General features: G+C 37.7%; 1 protein-coding gene across 1 annotated transcript in view; it reads left to right on the top strand.

The window, feature by feature from the left end:
* HCN1 (hyperpolarization activated cyclic nucleotide gated potassium channel 1) overlaps positions 1-25,346 on the top strand; it is a gene marked incomplete at both ends in the record, with an annotated part of 202,572 nt that overhangs the window by 154,620 nt on the left and 22,606 nt on the right. The window contains one exon of the mRNA XM_082497157.1: positions 4,491-4,637. Within this exon, the coding sequence (XP_082353283.1) occupies positions 4,491-4,637 (147 nt within the window). The remainder of the gene's footprint in view (positions 1-4,490; positions 4,638-25,346) is intronic.

Raw genomic sequence — 25,346 nt, 5'->3', positions numbered from 1 at the left:
CAAAAGGCATATAGTATAAGCTGAATTTTCAAGTTAAGGTACAGAGACCTAGGTCCTTCAAAAAACTAGTCAGTTATCGCAGTTGTTGAGTGATGACATTTTGGAAAAATCTGACATTGGTACTTGTTCCAGAAAGGTATTCATGTAGTTTGAGTGTGACCAGGTCCAGGTACTGTACATGAATGTCATTAGTTTCATTTTTTTTAACTGATACTGTTCATGTATTTCATATGTTTGTATGTTTTACTATATCAAGGACTGAATATTGAGCTGTGAAGATTATTAGGTTTCTGAGAATTTTTTCAGCTAAAAAGGTCAACATGCTAATTATGAAACATTATGAGGAAAGGACCTGGTAGGCTTAACTGTTGTACTAAAATATCTTGTGAGAGATCAACATTCAGTTTTCTATTTTACTGGTTTCATTGGGGTATTGTCTGTATTGGGATACTCCCTTAATTTTAAAAGATTTTCCCTGCTTCCATTGCAAATCATTATGAAAAAGACCTCACTCGTCTCCTTTGCCTTTTTCCATACCTATTTTTTTAAAGGTAACTGTAGTTTCCTAACGAACTCTACTAAGGACCTCATATGATCGATGTCATACTACTTACCTTTTGCTAGAGGAAGACAGCAGAATTTTACTACATACAAAGAGCCCAGGAATAAGATTATGTCTGAAACAAGAAGAAACAGTTATTACTGGATGGTGTTTTCCAGTAAAAATATTACTTAAATGTGAAAATGTGAAAAGTGAAATATTACTTACCTTTGAAATCCACTTAGCTCTTGCCTATTTCAGCAATTTTATTTGCTTGTTTGTGTGGCATTTATAGGGATTTTCATTTTAGTGATGAATATAAAACACTGGGACAGAAATTACTGAATATATGTCATTGTGATATGTAAATCGCATTAAAATGCATACTGATTTTAGGACAAAATTCAGCATTCATCTTAAAAAAGAGATAGGTGTGGAGCGGTCAGCAACACTGTATTTCTTCTGTTCAGTGAGATATTGAAAAGAATGGGAATACATAGTTGTAGATGGTATGGAAGCACAGTGGGGTACAAAAATAGGTATTTGTATGGATGGTATTTGATTTGATGGAACCTGCTGTGGCTCTGAAAGTTGTTTCACACAGATGTAAGAAAAGCACCAGAGAGAAAAGCACCTCTGTTGCTTTTCTGAATGTGGAATTAAGACATCTCATTTCGGAATAAACCAAAATAATCAAGAAAACAAAACAAAACAAACAAAAACAAACAAATGAAAAAACCCACCAAGCAAATCAAAATTTTCAATCTAGAAGGAAAACGATACAGTGCTTCCACTCGTAGGTGGAGATGCAGGTCCAAGTGTCAGGTCTGATGGACCATTTACAGCTGTTTAAAATCTGATTAAAATACAAAGTTTTGACAAAGTTTAACTTCAATGACGATTTCATCAATGCTGTATGTAAAATCACACTTTGAAAAATCAGGGGAAGAAGCTACTGAATTTACATATTTATTCAAGGGATTCACAGTGCTTAAGAGAATTTTAAACCTTTTTGACATGTAATTTTTTTTCCCAGAAAATAGTACAGTTCTCTTTATTTTCATTTTTTTATGAGTAAAAAAATCCCAACAATGAAAACCAATATAATTATTTAAAACTGAAAAATGTCTCAATTTCTAACTGTTATTGATATCTGTGGTACCCACAGAGAAAATATCCTTCAGAGTTAACTTGGACAAATTAGTGTTTTATTACACAAAATAAACACGACCATATTAATTTTGCCCTCTTTGTGTCTTCATCTTAGCACACTTTTTTGCAACTAGCGTGTGACACACCGCAGTGATAACTAGTCTGGGAAGCCCTCAACATTGCCAATAACATAGAGCACGCTGAAAAAAATGAACTTGCTTTTCTGAGAAATAAAAAAAAGCAATCATTGCTTGGACTGAGTTAGTGAAAGATATCAGTTGCTGAAGAAAAGAGCAAGTTAAAAATTTTGAGGGAACACTTCATGTGAATGCTATGACGGAATGTCAAGAAGGGAGTTGTAGTAGCGTGAATGATACCGAATATGAGTCAAAATCACACTGAGAAAGATTAGGAAAAGATTTATTAGAGGGTGATAGTGATAATATAATGTACACTCACAGGGTCAGATATTTTGACGTGGAAAGAGACCTTGATAGTATTTTAGATGGTTAAATATTTCTAGGAATTGTGGGAGACTTTAACTTCCTATTTGTAGATTTTTTAAAGAAAATGTTCCTAATATGCAGCTGCCCCCATTATTCTATGTGTTATTAATTTGAAAACGTCTTGAGACACTCTGGTGATACATTCCTACTAGTTTTATTTTTTTGTTTCCCTAAAATTCTCCTGTGTAAGCATAAAACCTGGTAGAGAAAAGAACTCGATTGTTTGGGAGAAAGCACCTATTCAAATAACAGCACTAACGAAAGGGAGCAGTCTAAATTGCTGGCGAAGCAAATTGCTTTTAGGATGAATGTTCTCTTCTTCAAGGTCATTCTAGTATGAAAGTCCCTTGCAGCTCTCTTGCATTATACCTCTCATTGGTTGTGTATTTTCTATTAGCAAGGTATTAGCGTCGCTCAAGCACATTTGTATGCAAATGAGAGTGGGTAGAGGGGTGCAGCCCCTGTGCTAGGGACCATAGTGAGGGCCTTTCCCTGTCCACATGTGCTGCGACACATGACACACGTTGCATATCCTTCCATGCGGCCACAGCAACGGAGGGCTGGACGCAGACACGAAGGGGACATTGCGCAGTGCTGCGTCTTCTCGGCTTTGCTGCAGAAAAGCTGCAGCGCTGCACGGCAGCTGGGACTGCGTGACCACCTTGGTGACATATATAGAGCACTGGGCGATCTCACGTCCCTTCCCTCTAAGTAAATCTGTGCCTAGATTAGCTGTAACTGATTAGCAGGGTAATTTTAGAAGCAATACTTTGTTTATGCTAGAGCACGTCTGTCTTCTGGTGACCCAGAAGTCTGATTCAAACCCCCAACGTATGGATAAATTTCTTGATACGAGAACAAAAACCAGTGATGAGCATGCAAATTTAAATCTCACTTCTAAAGGCGCGGGGTGAAGATTTCTTGCTTCAGAGGTGCAAAATAGCTGTACAGAGGTTAAACCAGGCTTACATATTCATCATACATTGTTAAATAGTCCCATGCAAAATTACTTTCCTCTTATTTGTGGAACACATGTTGTACACGTGGCCTCATATAATCTTTTGCCACTTTGCAAAGCAAAAACTAATTTCAGTTCCAGAAGATGAAGCAGCCTTCAATTATACAAGTTAAAGGATATATGCTGCAGTTCATAAGGAGTGCATGTACATTATAAATTCATTTAATTGCTCTGCAGAGATGCTGATCCTAATTAAGACTTCATTGGCTTTTTCATTGAAAACAGTTAAAACTGCCTAATTAAGCATGAAAAAAAAAGAAGAAAAAAATTAAATTAAGACTCTACATAAGCAAACCAAGTTTCTGCCAAGTTTTAACTCACCTATAAGTCTGGGAGCAGCTTTATCCTTCTGCGTCTTGGTGCATCTTCAACTGAGACAAGGATGGGGGAACTGAGGGGCAAAAGTCTTGGTCAGGCAGTAGTACTTCTCCATTTGTGGTTTAGGCAGTTTCCCCACTTTGTGGGTCTCAGATGTGTCATGCAGTTTAGTACAGTACCACTCCGAGTATGTTAGTTTGGGACTTTCTTTTCTGAAAATTATGCTCTCCAGAAAGGCTTCTGGAACCAACCAAAGCAGAAGACAGGACAGAGAACTAGTAGAAACAAGGCAACCAAATGCACAAAGTATAAGAAGTGAGGTCCTCTGAGTCTCCTGGGTCCTCTTCCCCCACTTTCTATTTTCTGATGCCATGCTTATTTTTCCAGTTCACATATTTCTTCTCTTCTTTCCTCATGAGGAATGCTTTCCACTACATTATCCCCACAGATTTGACTTTGTTCTTCAGTCACTTTATAAGGATACGCAACATTAATATGTTGCATATTAATACAGCATAGACTTTCTGAAATTTCACACCTTAAACTCTCTCCGAACGCAGCACTAGAGGTGTAGATGCATACTGTGTACAGTACCCTGTCTGCTGCATGGAATGAGCTAAAAATGGTGTTGCTGTATTTTCACAGCTTCTATATAGTTGGGAATTTAGGGAACATATGACAAGTGTGAGGCTTTGGCTTCCAAAACGTATATATTAATGTGGATATTAGCATCAACACTAAAGGCAGTTTCTGTAATTTATGGTTGTGCTGTCATGTGAGTAATACTAAATGAACTAATATTTGAGTGAGTGTTCTCTGATGTACAAATAAAATGTTATCTTTGTAAAATATGTAAAGCCTAAGTGGATACATGAACAAATTTTCATTTTGTAGATGCGTTCAGATAGTAAAAAAGTGGGTTTTTTTCTGATTCGTCCTTTTCTTGTCCTGACAGTACAAACAAGTGGAACAATACATGTCATTCCACAAGTTACCTGCTGAAATGCGCCAAAAGATCCATGATTACTATGAGCACCGCTACCAAGGCAAGATCTTTGATGAAGAAAACATTTTGAATGAGCTCAATGATCCCCTCAGGGAGGTAAGATTAAAGTATTTGAGTGGTTCTTCATGGTACGGAACACTTTCATGTCTTTGCTGTTTCTGTGTTGAAATACTCTTTCTGATTCTATTCTGTAACATTTAATCTCATTTGACCTAGTGAATGAATGGCCAGGAGAATGAATTTTATATTAGATCGACACAAAGAAATAAGTTGATTTGCACTCTGTTCTGAACCAGTCTGTCAGAGTCACTGCTACGCAAGGATGTCAAAGAGTAAAATCCTTAATTGTTGAGAGAAACTCGTGGTTTCCTGCCATTCTTTAAAAAAGAAAGGTGCTGGACTAGAATGTTCCTGGGTGAAAGTTTTTTCTGCTCTCCCTACTTGCTAACCATGCATCTGTGCAGATGAAACCACTGAAAGCCACCTGTGAAGGGAGAACTGCTTTGTTTCATTCTGTGAAGTAGCATCCTTGGTTAAGATGGTCTTTACTTGAGATGAGGAAGCTGGAGTACGATGTACAAGCCATTAAAAAAACACCTTTTTTGTTAACTCTAGTCTGTATTTCAGTTTTGGGGCTTTATTATGCTATGCTATGCTATGTTGTGCCGTGTGTGGAAGCAGCTGGAATTTTCTTTGGCAAGGTGCTTATGTGGGAGGAAGGGCGTGTTCATCTTGCTTATAACAAAGGTATCTGCTTTATGGGAATATAAATCTGACTGTCTTCTGTTGGGTGGTGCTCATGCCTGACCTACTCAAGGATGTTTGTGTTATCAGTTGGCTGATATCCTCTACTGAAAGGAGGAAGAAAAAAACAGAGGAGAAGAATGAAGTTGAAAAGTTCAGAGAGAAGAAAGCATAAATAAGGAAAAGAGAAAAGAAACAAGAAAAGGGCAGAATAAAGGAGGAGCAGTTTGATATGTGATGAAACCTGTGTAATTTTCGGTGATAACAAGTAATGCCCTCCAGTATTCTCTGCAGGAGGAGTGGTGCTGAATATATGTCTGTGTGTGTGTATATATGTGTATATATATAAAATGTATATATAACACCCAACAGAGCACAGGATGACATCTGTACTTTTGGAAAGATATGTGAAGGTTGGGGTTTTCTTAACAAGTTTTGTGGCATAAGAAGAGCATAGGTCTGTGATGGATTGTCTGTACCATTTAATCCTGCTCTTTGTTGTGAAGGGAAAACATGTCATACAGTCCAAACCCAATCAAGTTCTGTATTTAAAATAATTATAAGAAACAATGCCTTGCCCATTCACGGGCTCTGAGGGCCGCTGGCACAGATTTGCCACGTCTGTGTTACGACAGTCTGATAGTGGCCTCCCTCCTTACAAACTGCCGACTCGGGGTGGTGAACGGTGCCCACGATCGCTGGGTCATTGCTGGATAGTTCAAGTGAAAATCAGTCCAAACCCTGATTGTTCTAACAATTTAACAATACAGATGACTGAATTCCAGTGCTTGGGCCCGTTTAATTCCCTAATATAGACGTAGCCTGAGTCCTTTCATTATATTGTGAACTTGTAAGTGTTTTGGAGGGCAGGTGGAGGGCTCTGGCTTCTGCACTGCCTCTGCCAGTTTACCCTGGGGCTCCCCGCGGTAGCTTTTGAAATGTCAAGAGGAGAATGGACTATAAAAATCTAGCATGTAGGACAGGAAAAGTGCGGGAATTATCCCTAGAGTACGGTGACGGTCAAAACATGAATCTTGGCCAGTACAGAGCTTTTGTTTTGTAAAAAGAACAGAAGCATGTACAGAAGCATGTCATTGACATCAGAAACAGTTTCATCTGTTTCTGCTTTTAAAGAAAGCACTTCTCCACAAATGAAGTCTAATACCCTTCCATTGCAAAATGTTCTTTCACTAACAATTTGCAGTTATGGCACTCTAATTATCTGCCTTTCCCTCCTTTTCTCCCTCCCTACTTGTTTCCTCCCTCAGTCCCCTAGTCCTGTCCCCTTCCTTTCCTTTTTTCTTACTGCTTAAGAGCAGCAAGGCAAATTTGGTCAAGCATAAAAAACAAAAAGCACTTCTGGGTAGAGATCAAGCATGGAAAATTTCAAAAATTAATGAGCCACTGAAAACATGGAGTAAGAATAGAATGTCACGGAAGGAGTGGCTTCTGGTTTGCTATGATCATACTGTACTTAGCATGTCATCTTTGTTCTGTGTATTATGTAAGAAAAAATAATTTACTCAGCTACAGTCATGTTGCACACTGCCCTGATGACAACATATCAGTTGTTCCAGAAAAAGAACCAAAAGAAAAAGAAAAAGTAAGAACTGGACAGTGGCAATGCCAGAACAGGTTTCCCAATCAATCTGTCCAAATTCCGGCAGCAGCTCATGCACTGTGCCCTAAAAACACGACTTGGGTGTTTGCTTAGTATAGCATTTCGTTTTAATTCTATTTTAGCTACCAGTTCAGTAGCAGCCTGGTAATGAAGGTAGCGGCTTTTTGATGTTACTAATGGACAAAAAAATAGAGCCTTTTAAAGGCAGAACACAATTGTATATTGGATGGGATATACCATCTTACGTGCCAATAACTGCACAGGGCTGTAATGTCCGGGTGGTAGCACAGATACCCTAGCTGCATCATTCAAGAATAAATATTTACTGCATTTCTTAATTTTTTATTGAATCCTGCATTTTATTAGATTTTGAGTTTAGCATAGGATAAGAATTAAACATCCAGAGTCTCCACAAGCCATACTTGGCTTAATGAAAGTAGCTTCTGATGAAGACATTCAACTGAAACCATTATTTCCTCAATTACAGTAAGCAGAATGAAAAAAAAAACATACAAAGTACTGCATAATTATAGTATGAACGTTATCAAATGTTATAAAAAAATTTGCAGTGTTTTCAGTTCTGCTTGTTCTCAGCCATTCAAGTTTACATTATGGGCTGAATTTTTCCACAGCTAGGGCTCTCTTTAGGAGTAATAAACTTTTTTTGGCCCATATTTTAAAATTTTGGCTCTCTTTTAGCAGAAAAGTAATTATGCATGATATAAATATGATCATTCAACCACTAAAAATAGCTAAAGGACATAGAATTAGCAGTAAAAATCTGGTGTAAAATTAATTCTTACATGATAAATACTACCTATAAAGCAATATATGCTTATAATAGAGGTAAGACTTTTTTGGTAAAAAAAGGATGGATGTTCATTTTACTGAGCTTCTGAAAATTAGGTGTGGAACATTCACAGTAGTTTGGATGATTAAAAGAAGGAAAAGCTGAGAAAAGGTTTGATGCATATGTGTGAGTGGGTAACTTTGTTGGGTAACAGAAATAGAGTCGTGTTTATTGTGGGGAATTAACTAGGGCATCAGAAAAAAAAGGAAAAAAAGAATCCTGAACATTTTTAAATTTTACAAGGCTCTCTCTAGGTGCCTCATAGCTGAGTAAAGCAACTGGTAGCTGACCTGTATCATTCAAAGATAAACTTGTATTAATGGATTCCCTTCAATGAATGGGAACTAAAGTAGATACTTATTAGAAAATGGGACTTAAAAACTTTATCTTCTCCCCAGTTAAGTTAGTTGCACAATTTGGTTATATTAGTCCCAGGGTAATGTAGTTAATTGGATATCCTCAACTCTACACACTCAAATTGAATTAACCATGCATTGCCATATGTGGTGTGCTACTACCTGCTCATAACGAAAGGTGCTCTTTGATGAAAGGAAAGAATTAAAGGTTTCTTTTCATTAAACTCAGAAATTTCACTCTTATGGAAAAGCATATCCCCTTTTGCACAGTTAGACTTATCTGATAATACCTGTCCAGACTTCTTGAGAGTCAGATAGTCAGGAGACTCCTGGTAGTTACAGTTTTGGTAGAGATGCAAGGCTTTAAGTCGCTTCTTCCAGGGCACATAGGGTTGGATTCATCAAACCTGTCTGTAGCTCCATACAGGTTCTGCAGCAAGTTTGAGGTAATCATCAGGCTCTCTCGGCACATACCAACCCCCCCCCCCCACACACACTCTCTCACTGTTAAAAAAAAAATTTAGCTGACTAGCTTAGAAAAAAGGCTACATCTTCAAACAGCAGTTGACACGTGAAATAAATTCTGCCTTTAAAAGCATTTGCAATTAACTATCTCCCTCCCTCATTTCTTGAGGTCGTAATTAGCAATTGTTAGTGATTAACATGTTCCCCTTACACAAATATCATCTCTCGTTCTTCAGCAGACAGAGATACTTATGAAGTTTTCTGAAGTTCACATTTTTGAACTCAGAATTCTTGCCACCTACATTCTTCAACCTCATTTGGTATCAAAAGGTCTTAGTCCCAAAAGTGGACTTTGTAACTGTCATGAAATGAAATGGAGATGGTACAGACAACAAGAAAAAAAAAAAAAAAAAAAAAACGAAAACCAAAAAAGACAATAAAACCCCACAGCTAAGAGAAATCTCTTCCAAAAGGACACCTGAATTGCAGAAGTTAAATGGCATGTGCATAGTCAGTTTCATCTAAGAACAGAGTGTAAGAAATGTCAAACTGGCTCAGCTCTGGCGTTTGTCTAAGCCACCAGCCTTGCCAGCAGTGGCTGCTGGTGGATACTCATGGAAGAATGAGAACAGGGCAAGTGTTGTATTTCCCTTAGTGGCTCTCCTGGGGTCCCAATATTTTCAGTTCAAGGGATTCTCTGAAACTGATGTGATTTCTCTACTGGGTAGTCCTTAATACATGGCTTTTCCAATTACTTATTTACACTCCTTTTGAATCCATTTACTCTCTCTGCAACCAGACCATCGTTCGGCAAGGAGTACAGATCTGTACTCTGCTGCATGAGAAACAACCTCCTTATTTTGGGATTGAACCTGGATCCTACTATTTTTTGGTTTTGATGGCCATTAATTCTTGTAGCAAAAGTGATATAGTACAGTAAATTCCTACCCACCCTTCGCATGCCAGTTATGATTTTGTAGACTTCTATGATAACATCCTTAAAAGATATTTTTTTGAAAGTAAAGAGACCTATTCTACTTAACTCTTTCTTGCATGGAAGCCAGCTCAGCCCCATGATCATCCTTCTTGCCATTCTTAAAATTTTTTCCTGACTCTACTATAGCCTTTTAGAGATGAGACAACCAGATCTGCAGCCAGCATACTGGTGTTAGAATAATAATTCATTTCCTAATAATTCCTAACAGTAATTTGCTCTTTTAATCACTGCCAACCATGGAGTTTACTTTTTTTTTTTTTTTTTTTTTAATTATAACTGTAAGAGCTAACTCCTAAGAGGTAATTGATACATTACTTCATATATTTGCCTAGGAGTATCATTTAACATTGCTCTCCATCAGTAATTTCCAACCAGCCCATAAGAAGCTGCTTTTAGGTTCTTTTTAACAAGCTGCTTCATCTTTACACAGTGCTGTTTCTGAAATTGAGCAGAACTGTGTGAAATTCTTGGCCTTTGTTATTCCCATAGGGACACTGAATGTAAGTACATTATGGTACCTATTACAGCCTAATGAGTCAGATGCAAGATTTTGAAAAAGATCCTGCATAGTTCTTAGTGTTGCATCAAGGGTGGGATTTTGTGACAGTTCTTGTAAGGGAGGTACTCTCACAACAAAATAAGGAAAACCTTCCATTACTGGATTTATAATTGTTAATAGCAATTGTGTATGAGTGAAAACAGGACGGAAAACATCCATTTGGTAATGTAGACAAATTGAGTATATTTTTAGAGAAAGTATTTGGTCCTTTCAAAATCAATTTTAAAATCATCAGTTTGGTAACTTCACTACTTTCTTCCCCATTAAAACTTACTTTCTTTCGTAATATCTTTTATCCTGTTTAATATTTATCTTTAGAAATCACAGAACATTATATTCTCATTTAGACTATACTATAATCCTATGTACAAAGGATGAAACACCTCCAGAGTTAATAGTATGAGGCCAAAATGTGGTGTGATTAGACCATAGTATGCTTCAATCCTTTTTAATAAGGTAGTTATTATGATTTTTGGATACAGACCATCAAACATTAAAATAATGGCAGAAAATCAAATGAGTTTATTAAAAACAATAAAGTATCAGAGTCAATATTAAATTATTGGACATTCCAAATATTTTGCTTCCATAACAACTTATATCCATAAATTTAGCCAATAAAAGAGAAAGGTAATTCTTTCATTATAATCCGCTGTACTTTAATGCATTTTTATATGCAGTGCACCTTGGTTTGAAGCTTAAAGAGGGGAACTAGGGAAAATGCATCAGAATTATAGATGTAGTCATACTGAAACTCATTTAAGTATCTCTTTATATAGCTATATGGAGAGAGTGATTAAAGGTATTTTTCACATAGACGGGGATGAAACATAGTTCATACTCTGCAGTACTGAACTCAAGAATGAATTATGTAGCGTGTCAGTCTCGCAGAATAAATAGTGATTTACAACAGTATTATTTATTTGACAAATGCTGACAAGAAAAAGTATTGGTATTTTTCAAAGATCTTTGTAAGTTATGCCTAAATAGTAGTCTAATTATACAAGGCTTAAGCAAAGCCTTGAAAACCTCTTAGGACTATAATTAAGTCTTTGAAAATTAAAAATAGTAACAAATGAGACATTTTAATATTGGAAGTGAGCAGACAATCACCAGGTGATTGGATTATTGTGTTATAAGATGCTTTGCCCCGCTGGGTAACAAACTGTGTGCACACTCAAATCTGTGTCCCAGAGACCTAAGACAATGAATTTTGATTTCCTGAACTATGGGGAGTATGCTTGCTCCTCAATGTATGCACATACATGAGTATACATGCTGCAGTTGATGCAAAACTTTTGAATTGTCAATCACTTCCATTGCTGTTGCACATATTCAAGAAACTTTGATCACAGTCCCTTCTGTGTTTGACTTGCTTTGTTAGAAAATCCATCCTGAGCTGAGACATGCTTTGGCAAGTCCAAGATCTAACTGCATCCAATAGTACAGCTAATAATACACCAACAGTTCTCAGTAGTTGTGATTTTGAACAGTCTTCTTACTGCACCTATGAGATTCCTTTGTCATAAGTGTTTAATAAATATTTCAGATGTGTCAGTTCTTTCATGAGCTCTTTAAATATACTAATCCAAATCAAATCCCCAAATCTTAGTGCAGTAGTTGTCTTTCATAGAAAGGTAAGTTGTTTGAGATAAGTACCAGACTATCTAGATGCAAAAGAAGAGCTGTGAGAGATGTCAAATGCCATTACAGAAGAGTAAATCCAGTCTGTGCCAGCTCCTGTCTGAACTACTATTCAGGCATCTGAAGAGCAAAATCAGAAAGGTTTTTGTGGGCACCAGGTCCAGTGCATTGAGAAAACAGCAGCTAATGCAACAGAAGTGCTGTCCCACAGAGGAGAATTTTGCACCATTTCCTTACTCAGTCCAAGATCATGCTTTGAAGTGCCTGTCATGTCCCAGTTTTTAGTGCACTGAAGAGTTGTTCAGCTAGCTGATACCCAGCTAGTGCTAGGGGCAGAGGATGGAAAGAGTCAAGCACTTTATTTTTCCTTCGTGCAGTTTCTGCTGAAAGCCAGGAAAGGTTACTACTCACCAGACAATGCTTACCACAGCATGTTCATTCCTATTAGGTCTGAATATGCTATGGCAATTACAGATGGCGGTGCTGATTTTTAGGAGGTTAAAAATAATAACAAAGTGCTTCAGATGACTTCTGAGATAGTTCTCCTTATGTAAACACATTCTTTTAACATTGTGCTTGCTTTGGCTCAGCTAGTGTCCTCTCTGGTAGAATCTGGAAAGTTTTGGTTTATTTAGCTAAGACCAAATGATCTGTTGCTCTAATCCTGAATTGTGACTATGCGTCCATTGTGTTAAAACAGCAGAGGTTAACACATTTGAAGCCTTTAGAGAATAGCTGCAGATAAATGAAAAATAAATAAATTAAAAATCGTGATGCAAGGTTGGAAACTACATGGTCTGTTTTAGTTCAAGATTAGGAGGTGCAGGATCTGGCTACAGGAAAGCAATCTAGCAACTGCCAGGGCTCTCCATTTTCCCCTCGTGGGATTCTGCAGTAAAAGGTCATAAGGGGAGTGTGGACAGGGGAAGGGAGAAAGCAGAGGGCAGGATGCAGCCCCGATCCCAGTAGAAGACGTGCTGAAGACAAGACGGGGATACATGGTATGGGTGTGCCCACATCCCTTTCCTGTAAATCTCATCCTTGGAGGTGGAAGGGGAACATCTTTTCCTTCAGTTTTCACTGTGGAATTTAAATTCTGGATCCAGAAGCAAGCTAAAGTCTTTTGAAGCATATTTGTTTGGAATTGGTAAAAGTTCTGTGGGAGTCATGTAATACAAAAGTTTCTGTGTTGATTGGGCCTTTAAATGTGCCAGTGTCCATGAAAGTCACCACAAATAAAGATTAGAGTTGTGACTCACCACCAGCAAGAGGAGATAAATACACCGTGAACTGTTTGATGCAGAAGCAAATATATGTGCCTATTTTTATGCACTTGGTTGTACATTATGATTATGGTAGTAACAGCATACAGAAGGGTACACAGCATTTCCCATGCATAAATTTGGAGTTGTGTTTTAAAAGCATGTGATCTCAAAGGCAGAGACAAGGAGAACAAAAAACTACAGAGCACAAAATATGTTCTGAATGCACATTTATGAACCTTATTTCCAGTTGGTACAGTTATGATTTGTTAAGGTTGTGGGAGATATCCAAGTTAAGCTCTGCACATCTTGGCAATGCTGGATTGCTGTTTTGCTTTTTTTCCTAGTGCCACTTGAACAAAAAAAAAAAATATATTATTTTGAAACCTGCTCAAAACTTTGTTTAATCTGTAGTTTTGGACTGTTGCTGTTATCTAGCAAACACAATAAGCAAATACAATCTTTTCTCCAAAAATCTTCTTTCAGGCAAGCCAAAGGTGAAATACTGATTTTCTTCTAACATCTTAGTACCTGAAAAAACAGGGGTCTCCCCCTCAGTTGCAAAATAATCTTTTGAAAGTGTAATCTCTTTTGATGAAGAGTCTTTATATAAGGGATTAATTGGAAATGGGAATTGCAAAAAAGTTTTGAAATGACTTATAAATGGACAGATAATTAAATTTAGCATAGATATGGATGCACAAGGTGTTAAATTACACTTGTTTAATTTAAAGATAAGTGTCTAACACTGAAAGAACTTGCTGTCTGATATTTTCAGTGATTATCAAGGGTCTTCCTCCCCTTGAGACTAAACTACAGTGATAGAAGATTGTTAGAGATAAGTGGAGTTAAAAGCTGGTGTAAAAGGTGGAGTCTGACACTGTGAGTACAGGTACAGACTTCCCCGTACCTCCTGGGCTGAGTTCAAGGCAATGGTTTTTGTCTGTTGTCTCCATCTCTTTTATGGTACTTTCACACAGTCCTGCTCAGCGGTAGCACTGGATCCTCAGCCAACCTCAGCAGAAGTCGAGCGCTGACTGGCAAGGAGTTCCCCTAAGAGGATTTTAATCTTCCGGCTTGTCCTGTGGAGTCTGTGTTTGTTAATTTTCTTCTGAATAAGTCCATTTTTCTTTTTCCTCATTTGTGAGAAGCAAAAACTCTGTGGTTGCTTGAGAGGATGCTGATAATGTGCCCTAAATCTCATACAGTTGCAAGTTTTACGAGCTAATCATTGCGTGTTTGTGCTCTCTGATCAATATAGTACATTTGTAGCCATGGATGGTGCCTTGCTAGAAGGCTAAACTATTTTGTGGATAAAATAAATTCCTGTGTGCTTATATATATTTTGAAGGAAAGCCACATTCTTTGTAAGTAACAGTTTTCATTTTAGCCTGGATTGCAGTTGATAGTTAACTCTGCAACTGAAAACTATTCTTTATTTCTGTGATCTCAAGAATGTCACTTGCATGTATTAAAATGTTTATTTCATAGTGAGGAGTTTTTTCTGATATTGAATTGAAAATCAGGAAGCAAAGGTGGGTCTATGTCTATTAAAAAAGTAAGGAAAGTGTAGAACTACTGAGAACTGTTTGAAAAACATACCTGATGAGAGCATTATGCTATAGGAGTTGTAACAGATTGTTTGGGAAGTACAGTGGCTAGTACAGACATCCACAGTCCCCAAAACAAAAATCTAGCTATTCATTGTACCACTCATTGCCACACATTGTATAAACACTTCAGTATTTATGAAAATATGAGTTTTCATAATCATCCCCATTTCACCAAGAGTAGAAAGTCTCCCGTCACTGTGGGTTGGAAATGAAATAGTTCATGCTTTTTAGCATCTAGCACAAAATAGATTCACTACTGAGAGGAAGAGAAATGCAGTCGATATTATGTGTGGATGGCTTAATATATAACAGACCTTGAAAGGAAGAAGAAGCAATGACATCTGTAGAGATGCAGAAATGGAGGTGTACGTGGCTTGCTTTGTCATTCTCTAACACCAGATACGGTCTTCATAATATTGATACTTACAGCAATGGGACAAACTTAGAATCTGAGAAAGAGGTTAATACCCTTCCTGAGCCATTATTTAAAGTTCACGGCTGGCCTATTTTTAGGTCACCGTGTGAGAAGATATTTGCTGAAAATAGATACAGATCATGTGTCCTTGCAGAATATAGAACATCAGGACATTTCATTTCCAAAGAACATAATTGGGACTGGGAGCAGAATCTTCTTTCCTCTCACCTTTTTGCTTGTAGATTATAACTTCTGTTATACAAGCACCCACTCACATGAGTCATATTTAACCAAAACTAATTTGAAATACATTTCTAATGGGACACATTAATTAGTTAAACTTTGATTTTTTTACGTTAAATGTACAAATATATAATTTGTACACATATAGATGTGTCCATTTACACATATATGTGTGGGAGAGCATATATATGCACATATATACACACATGAACAGACTTTCAGGCACATACATGCAAACGCATGTATCCAAGATGTACGTGTGAGAAGAATACTATGTATTACTCTGTTGATATATTTGCATAGTACTAAGTACATACATTGCATTATGTACTCCAATATGGTCTTTACAGTTCTCAATGTTACAGTATATCTCAACACATTTTTCCTATGCAATCAGTCTATGTTTGTAATATATTACCTTAAAATGAACTGTAATGACAACGGTTTTAAGGGATCTCCTATGATATAAAATCAATATAGATACATTTATTCATAAAAGTAGAGATTAATATATAGTCTTAAGATAATTTGAAAATCTTTCTGAATAAATTATAGGAACATATTTCTTATGGAAATAATCCTCAGCCTATATTTAATTCATGAAGCGAGTAATGTAATTATACTTAAATTCTATCAATGGTTAAATAAATTTAAAACCTTTGGCAAGCAGATGAACTGAAATTATTTTGAAAAAGAATATTTAACTGATGTAAAGAACGTGGCATTGCCTAAGCACCTGCATCCTGTGGCTTCTAGGTCTCACGCGCAGATGCTAATGGCAGTTCCCAAGTGCTCTGCCGTCATCAGGGCCCCTTGCTTTTACTGCATGTCTAGTCCAGGAGAGAAAGCACAAACACAAATATTTAAGGCCTTGGTGATTGTATGCAGAGAGCAAGCACGGCATAATTACTTAATGAAGTTGACTTAAGGCCACGGGTGTCTCCCCTGTTTTCTTGTTTATTACTTACATAGCTGCTTCCTCTGCATGATCTCTAGAACAAAAATTTTCAGGATTTACAAGTGCTGAGGATGTCTTATGCATCCCTGATCTGTCAAGTCTTGACCATGATTTGACTCCTAGTTGTAATGAGACTCTTTCTTTGTTACTCCGATACATTATTAAATGTGTCTGCCTACTGGGTGTTTAAAGAGTGTGATGCATTACTTTTACTCTAGCTGTTATTACTAATCCACACTGACTAGTCTGCTCCTGCCAGTTTGCCTTCACTTTCCTCCACATGATCTGCTACCAAGGCTGTTCTTGCTGTCACCATGCCTACGTGCGCTCCTCAGAATTTCTTCCACTCTTTACACCTCCCTTGTCATTTATGCGTCTCTTTCCCCTGCGGCTACCAATATTAGCCAAAGTGGCACTCTCAAGCAAATTCTATCTTCAGGGCTGTCTGGCTGTCACTCTACTAAGTTATTCCCAGACTCTTCATCTGCATTTTTGCCATCTGATGATATCTCTTCTGGAGCCAGCTCTCCATGTCTCACCCTTACAACTGAGAACCATCGTCATGTTTCACTGTAAAGCTGGGCTCTAGAATCAATGCTTTTGGTATTTTTCTCCTTCTGCATGCTTGCGCTGTGGTGCAGTGGCCTGAATGTGAGTCACGAGCTCCTTACACCCGTGTTGCAAGTTGCTGCTCACAACATAACATCACCGAGCCCTTGTGCCTGATCCCACTCCAGCACCCTTTTCAGTAGTTTCCTTTAGAAGGCAAATTAAAATGGTCTCATAATTAGCTTGTCCCAGTTCACATAGCAAAGCAGTGACGAAAGCTGATTCAAAATTAGAAAGGGATTGTGCATCCTCCTTATCTTTCTTTTTATATCCTTCTGTTATATATAGATGCGTTCATCTATAGCTGACATTGTAAATATTCTAGCACATACAAAGCGCAGGAATGCAGCCTTCTGTCACACGTTTCACTAAGAAATCTAAATATATCTTCTCATTGCTTACAAATACTCTTTTTTTTGCCACTTTAAGATGTGAATTATACATAATGTAGCAATGTGTAGATTTTGTGTGTTAGATAAAGTTAGGAGTTTGCTGTTTCTCCCATATCGTGATAGAGTAGGCCTTCATTGAATAGTTACAAATCAAAGCGGATGCAAACAGCAATGTACTTAAAAACTCTAAACATAATTTCAGTGTGGATATTTCAAGCTCGGCTAACTGGGATTTATCCAGTATAATCAGTAAGATTTAATTTAAGCCACTTAATAATTTTATAGAGAGATGCTTTGAACCAATGGGCTTTTAATTCTTAATAAGAAGTGAGTGTTAACCTAGCAATTAACAAGATAACAGTATTTCTGATTCAGAGCTCTTGGAGAGCTTTAAAATAATTCAGTGAACAAATAACCACTGATTTTTAAATAACTGTTTTCCTGGTTGTTGTTGTTACTGTGTCAGCTAAACCATACACATAGGGTGTAGATAAAGCACATTATCTTGAGAACCACCTCCTTGCTGACTCAGTTGTTGTGGCCATTTGGGCTGCAGTACACAGGGGACTGGAGAAGAGAGGAAGGGACAAAAAGGGAGGGGTGAGATGGTAGAAGGAATTTCTTGCTAGTTGCAGCACTCACAATAAACTCTCTCTGGAAGCATTCCTAGCTTCAATTTCTGGTCTTGGTCAAACAACTGCAAATCAGAAATAAGTTAACACAAAAAGTTATATCCAATCCATAGCTTTCTGTTTCTCCTAAGGCATGTTGATTTTTCCTGCCACCTAGTTCTTTGCTGCAGTACTTTTTTTTAGTCCCCTGTCAGCCCCCTGCTAGCTTCAAACACAGATTTTTTCCTCTCTGCTTTCATCCACAAGTTAGTCTCTTCATGGCCTTCCCTTTCTTCAGTGAGACAAACTATATTTTTCAGGTGTCACATGCTGTTCTGACTGGCATATTTTACACAACAAAGCACCCAAATCAATAAATTTTAGCTAATAAATCACACAAATGGAAGTGTAACTCAGACTGCCTTTGTGAAACTCAACTGTCTTCTTCCTATTTTACTTTCTCTTGTGCACAACTGCTCTTCCTTGTAATCAGGTGAGTCAAGCACTGTCCTGAGAACAGCAACACTCTTTCCAGCACTATTCTAAGACAGAGCTTCCCCCTCCCCCCCCAGAAATCAGGTGATATCTCACTGCCTTTGGTGAATGTAAGAAGTACTCTTCATTCAGAAAAGATATAACTAGCATTTGAGCTGTTTTGTTTGGAAGGATTTAGTAGAAAAAATAGTAGCTGCCACACAGGTCACATACAAGGTCAACCACAGATTGATTGGTGTTAGCAAGTGGTATCACTGGCGTTTCAGTACAAATGCATAAGAATTAATGTGGTTTCCAGAATCTTCAGATTTCCAGATGAAGGAGGTGACTGGAAGCTCCAAAGACAGGGGAAAAGCAATGCTACAGTAGATCACGGAATCACGGAGTTTCAGAGTTGGAAGGGACCTCTAGAGATCATCTAGTCCAACTCCCCTGCTAAAGCAGGATTGCCCAGAGCACATTACTCAGGACTGCATCCAGGCGGGTCTTGAAAATCTCCAGAGAAGGGGACTCCACAGCCTCCCTGGGCAGCCTGTGCCAGTGCTCTGTCACCTGAACCGCAGAGAAGTTTTTCCGTGTATTTGAACGGAACTTCCTGTGTTCTAACTTGTGCCCATTACCCCTCGTCCTGTTACTGGGTACCATTGAAAAGATGTTAACCTATGAGCAAGTAGACTAGACAAAGTTTTGAAATCATTAGCAAAAACAACTTTCTCATGTTTCTTAATCACTGTTTTAGAAAAACATGAGGTGTGCTTCATTCATTTTTGCAGCAAACATGATGACTAATTTATACCAGTCTTCCATATACTAACGTAAGCTTCTGATATGGATACCAGTAGGATTTCATAAACTTCACATCTCTTAGGATTCACCTTTCTACTACAATTTGACATTAAATGTGTTTAAATCTGTAGTCTCATTGGCATAATAGGACAACTTCAATATTTAAAATGCCTTTAGTAAACAAAAATTTCAGTCTTAAGTGCCCCCATCCCAAGATATTATTTGGTAAATACTATAGGATTAGTGAGTATTACACACAAATGGCAATGAAGTTATTTGGTTACTCAGGGGCAAAAAAATGAAACAGTGATTGTTAAATACACTTGCAAAACGCAGATTATTTATTCAGTTAATAAAAGGGAGCAGTGTCTACAGCAATTGCTCTATTGTGCAGCACTAATTCCATATTACCTTCTGTAATGAATTATGGGTGGTTTTTTGCTAAGAGCATTCAGGAAATTTGTTCAGCAGTACAATTCAGAAGGGAAAACCTGAAAGAAGTAGAGATTGGTCAATTGGCCCAAACTTTAAATACTTATCTGGATTATCAGGACTTCTCAGGCTTTTGAAATTAGAGTGGCTATCATAATTACAGGCTGCCTCAAAACATTGCCTGTATCGCTGTTCTCATTTTGATGCTTCTCATCCTTTCCCCAGCTGGAAACCAAACTTAAGAAGCATAGAACATTTCAGAACATTGAAAGCTAAATTCTCTTTAAAAATATCCGGGTTAAGGAATGGATGGACAGTTGGGTGAATGAAAAGATGGATAGATAGTGTCTTTTTTCTTTTTTTCCTTGTTACTTTTGTTCTTTTTTAATCTTCTAAATATAATGTAGGATCCAGAGAAGAGAAGCATGAGATGCACAGAACTGCTCTCCCTTAAGCTCCATTAAATCAATTAACAAGCTGGGAAAAAGATGGATATCCTTCATCACACTGACTTTATTGGAGGTTTGGTTGAACCATATATCCTCAAAAGGATTATCCTGTCTGCATTTGAATTTAATGCAATAATAATTCCGAAGCATAAAAAATGCATATAAGGAATTGAATAGAAAATCCTAATCAAGTAGGGAATGACAGAACAGTGTGCAGAAGGCCAACATTTAATCAACGAAGCCAAGAAAATATAATTGGTCAAATGTCTATCCCTTCTATTTGCAGATGCATAAAAAAGATTGCTTTCTCTTAGAAGACAGTGATACTAACTACCGTATGCTCTCTTTAAGGCTGACTTGTCTTAAACTAAGTTAAGCAGAGCTAGACAGAAAAAAAACACCTGCTTCAACTTGGTCCTGATAGAACCCAGGCAGGCTATTTCATTCATTGTTTGGCTGGAAAGCCTATTTATTCCTCCTTGCTTTTGCCTGCCTAAGCTTATCTCACAGCTGGCTTGAAAATTTTCTGCATCTGGGAAACATTTTTGCAGGTATGCTGGAGGTCTTGGGGACCCGAGGGCTTTGAAAATGTAAATACACAGGCTGGCCACCGGTTTTCAATGCAACTGAAGTCACATGGACTGTCTTTGCCTTAGACATCAGAGTTTTTTCAGGTTTTGTACTTTGTTGTAGGTCAAACAGGTAGGGTACCTCAGATCAGAACATTCTTGAGCTTTAAAATATATAGCCAAAGGGCTAGACAGTGAGGTTTTCTAAAACACATACACACGCAATATCCAGCTATGTTAACAGAATGGCAAAATATCAAAGTCCTGAAGAAAAAAGAATTGTGTTTCTCGACGCAGACATAAATGATGGTATCCAAGAGTTGCCCTATCTGTAAGTAAAATTTAAGCAGAATCTATGTGTTAAAATTAATCAATGTAAATGAAAAATGGAATATTGTGGAAATCCCAAAGAGAAAAATGTACATAGTTGTTATTACTTATATGAACACCTCTGTGCAAAATTTATTTTTAAGTCATACATTCTGTATAGATGATTAAACAGAACGTGTCAAAGCAATTTCAACAATTTCATGTGCACCAGAAATGAAGAATATTGCATCCCGTTGCCACATGTAGGCTTTTTGGCATTAAGCAAGTTGTGAGCTAATGATGTAGTCATTCCCTCAGTGGGGTGCTAATCCTAGTCCTCCTGATTGCCCACTGTCATAAAACCTCTGAGAACTTAATATGAGTGAGATGCCTCCTTTCTGCCAAGGTTGACTACAATTGACCAATGTGTTAAAAATTGTGGGAAATCATGAACGCATACAGAATATGACTTCTTAGAATCCAGGTTATATATATTTAACCTACTCATACAGTCCCAAATTCTTAAATATCATGCTTTTTACTGTAGTTCTCTCTTAATCACTTGCTCAGTAATTTTTCTTCTGTAAGTTATTTCTAAGAAAAAAAATAGCTTTCTCAATAAAGTGATTTCTTCCTTTCAATGGCCAGGAAATTAAGACTGATTTAGTTTCTCATCCTTTGAAAGCAGAGTGTAAAGGAGATGACACTCAGAACAAAATGTATGCACTAAATTTTTATAATAGTGTGTAGGAGTGACCTAATGAAACTAAGCTATTTTTCAATGTAGTCATTAACAGACTTTGGTGGCCTACACATCAGAAGGACATAGTTTGTAAATGGAAGTTGTACCTTCAATTAACTCAATTGGATTAGTGGGAAAAGCAAAGAACCTTTCAGACATACAGATCTCTCAAGAACTTTGTCTACTTATATCTTCTAGTAACAGCTTTTTCCAGTCAATCTAACTAAAAGCACTATCTCTATCTAAAAATCTTCTCCTGGAGCAAAGGTTCTAAAAACTCTTACACGTGCCATCAGAGAAGTTCGCCACCACCGTGCCCCGGTCACAGCTAGGTCAGCCTTGCAGCTGCCTCTGTAAATATGACCTCTTGAGACGCATTGGAGCAGTCATCCAGAAATATTGAACCCACACAAAATGGTAATATCTGAAGCTTTAACATCAGTTTGTAAAAATAGTCAGGAAGACCAACATGAGTAATAAAACCAGTACACGATAAAGGAGCAGAAGCCAGTGTAATTACCTAACCAATCTCATATAAAGCAGACCATTGCACCACCAACTTAGTTCTTGTGTAACAGAGACCAATGCTTGAACTAAATCAGCACTTGCTCTGTGTAGGTCTGAATCACTCTTGCCCTTTAACCACTTCAGCTATATGATGCACTCCTAATCCTTTCCTCAGGCTTCACTTGGTATTTTCTTCACGTCGAGGTGAGACAAAATCATTATTATTTCATTTAATTCTGATACCATATTGGGCAGCATAATTTGGATCCAGTCTGACTCTAAAGAATTAACTTTAAGAAAATATGAGTGAAAGATTTTTCTCTGCACGAAATGTCAACCTTAAATTTGGCAGTTTGTTCTTTTGTTACCTTTCTTTTAAAACACAGAACTATTTCTCCTATTACTTTCCGAGTTACATAAAACATGTTCATAATCTTTACTGTTTTTTTTCTTCCCAAGATGATATTTAAAGTAATACACAAGATTCTGAAATTGCAGCACTGCCTGTGATTAAGGCTCAGGGAAATGTATTTTACTTGCTCTGAATGATCTCATATTTAAATAAAAGAACACTTTAAAGAAAAACAAAGCACTTAAAAATGACACATTTCTTTCTCTCTCAGTAATTTTCCACCTTCTACTGTCTTAAATAAGGAAAGTTTGTACTTTAGCATAAGCTTTCACAGAAAACTAATCAACAGAATGAATGCATTACTAGGATATAATGGCTGAAATTACCACAGCAGAGTGGTTTTGTAGCTACGTTGGTGCCTTCATTAGGCAACTCAGGCTGAGCAGGTAATGTGTGTGTATGCAGGGGTATATCCACATATAGATGACATATTAAGAGAGAAAGGTAGGCAGAAGATGGGGCTATAAGAGAACATGAGGTTCCAAGGGTGGAAATCCTGGAACAAAGTTGTATTTTGTTGGGATTCTCGAGATTAATTCCTTTCTGGTTGGGCTGGACTGGCTCTGTGCAGAGGAGTCATACAGGTCTGAATTCTCCCCTCTGTCTATATCATGCTCTCCTGTGATGCTATTAAGATATGTTACTGATCACTTGTCTTTTTTTTTCTAATTTTCCTTTTATTGACTTTATCTCCCTACTTCTCAGCTTTCACTCTGACACTTTTTCTCCAGGTTTTCTGCTCCCGCGCTCTCACTTTTTCAGAAATTTCAGTTTCGCAGTCTCTTTTTAAAGTCAACCTTCCTGTCTTCTTTTTTCTCTTTCTTCTCTTTGTGTTCCTTCTTTTTGTTTTCCTCGCATTCTCTCTTTCTTAATACTGCTCTGTCTAGGTCTATTTTGCTCTTTCTTCCTGATCATGACTGGAATTGAACTTTCCACACTCCCAGCCTTTTCTGCGCTTCCCCACCAGTGTCTACATAATTTCCAGTCGATTTTTGCGTACTTTAGTAATTTCCTTTCTCTGCCTCCTGGGCATGCAAGACAAGCTATTCACTTTCAGAAACAGAAAGCAAGCAGCAAGTCCACTGAAAAGTCCCTGAGCAAGGCGATACAAGTAATAGTTATTACCAGCTTTCCAGCATCAGCCGAGACTGCAGTAAGGCAGTCTCATACAGAGCGGAGGATGTAGTCTGGGACTCCTCGCATTATGCCACCATACTGTGAGCAGTAGGAGCAGAGAATAACTTCTCATTGGGACGGATGTGGTGCCTGAAGCTTAACTGAGAAATGGAGTATTTAGATGAGAGGGAAAACAGGCTTATCCTCATCCTTTAGAAAGACAGTCAGCTGGAATCCCGTTATAATGTTTATTCCCTCATAAAGAATATACTTGAAGGGGTAGCCTGGGATTACTCCTCTTGACTTATCGACTCAGCAGGATTCACTGATCTTGAATGCCAATGATACCTATCTGGCAGTTCACTCCTTGCAGTGCTGTTGCTTGAGATAATTTTTGGATTCAAGCAAACACACATCTTGCATCAAATTTTCCATGTGTTTTTACAACTAGGACCAGTTTGTGAAGTTTTTTAAGCTCTGATTCTGTTCTCAAGTGTGTAGGTAGTATTGTCCCACAGTGTCACACCAGTAGCGTCCATGTCTTTGCCTGTGCTGGGTGGGAGTCATAGCCAGACTGCTCTTGCTTTCCATAAGTATGAGTCTCATGGTCATTACAAATCTCAGTGCTCTTTTCCTCACATCTTTTCTGTTTCCATTCCGGCCATGTATTCCTGTACATTTCAAGTTTCATGCAACCATGAAGAAATCTGGTCTTGGTCTCAGATCTATCTACTTCTCTCTTAATCCAGCCCATTTATGCTTAGACATGGAGTCCATACATGATGCAGTGCCTCAGCCATTCCCAAGCAATCATAAGAAGGGGAAGTTATGGCAATCAGGGAGGGTGAGGGAGAGTGAAGCAGTACAGTGAAAAGTGATGGAAGAGGAGTGTTGTTCTATTTCCCTCACTTATAAATAATTCTCAGATAAAATTTTCTTGGTGGAATCATATCCCCACTGAATTCAATTGGAGTTTAGTCATTGACTTCAAAGATGTAGCATCTTACTCTTCATTCACTTTATATTTAACCCAATAATTCTGGAATTAAAAAGCATATTTTTTTTTTCACCCCATTGGCTCATTACAAAGGAAAAAAAGAGGAGGGGGAAAAAGGCTTTTGTAGTATTTATCTAAATATATAGATGTGATGCTATTGAGGCCGGGGTTAAAGAGAATTGCTGTACTGCCCTATGTTAAGAATCAAAGTTAATTTCTGCTTAGAGACCCTCCTATTTCCACCTTGCCATTATATAATGACACTTTTTTATGGGATTGTCAGAAGATATCATGTCTATCCTAGGAGTAGCACTCAGAAGGAATTGTGCCCCGTTTTTTTCTTTATTTAATGGAAAATAAGACATTGCTGGAGATAACAGTTTTCTGCTTCCCAGGTACCTGGTGAGACATTTTGTGTAACATTATTTTTCCAAGTTCCACTGGATTTATTTTGAAAGGATGTAGTTTCTCAGGGACAGGCAGTTGTTTCTTCACTCTTAGATCATGCCCATGCTGCTTAATTGCTGCAGTAGCCAATAGCTTCCCTTCAAATGGAGATTTGCACCTCCTTCCCAGATGCAAAGGTACTGATTTGAAGAACCTATTATTGTTTTGTTGCTTATACTGTGGAATTAGCGGGACTTCCCCATCA

This window comes from Vanellus vanellus, assembly GCF_965231255.1.
Source record: "Vanellus vanellus genome assembly, chromosome: Z".
NCBI lineage: Eukaryota > Metazoa > Chordata > Aves > Charadriiformes > Charadriidae > Vanellus > Vanellus vanellus.
The sequence above is the reverse complement of the archived record's forward strand: the minus strand, read 5'-3'. Positions and strand labels throughout refer to the sequence as shown.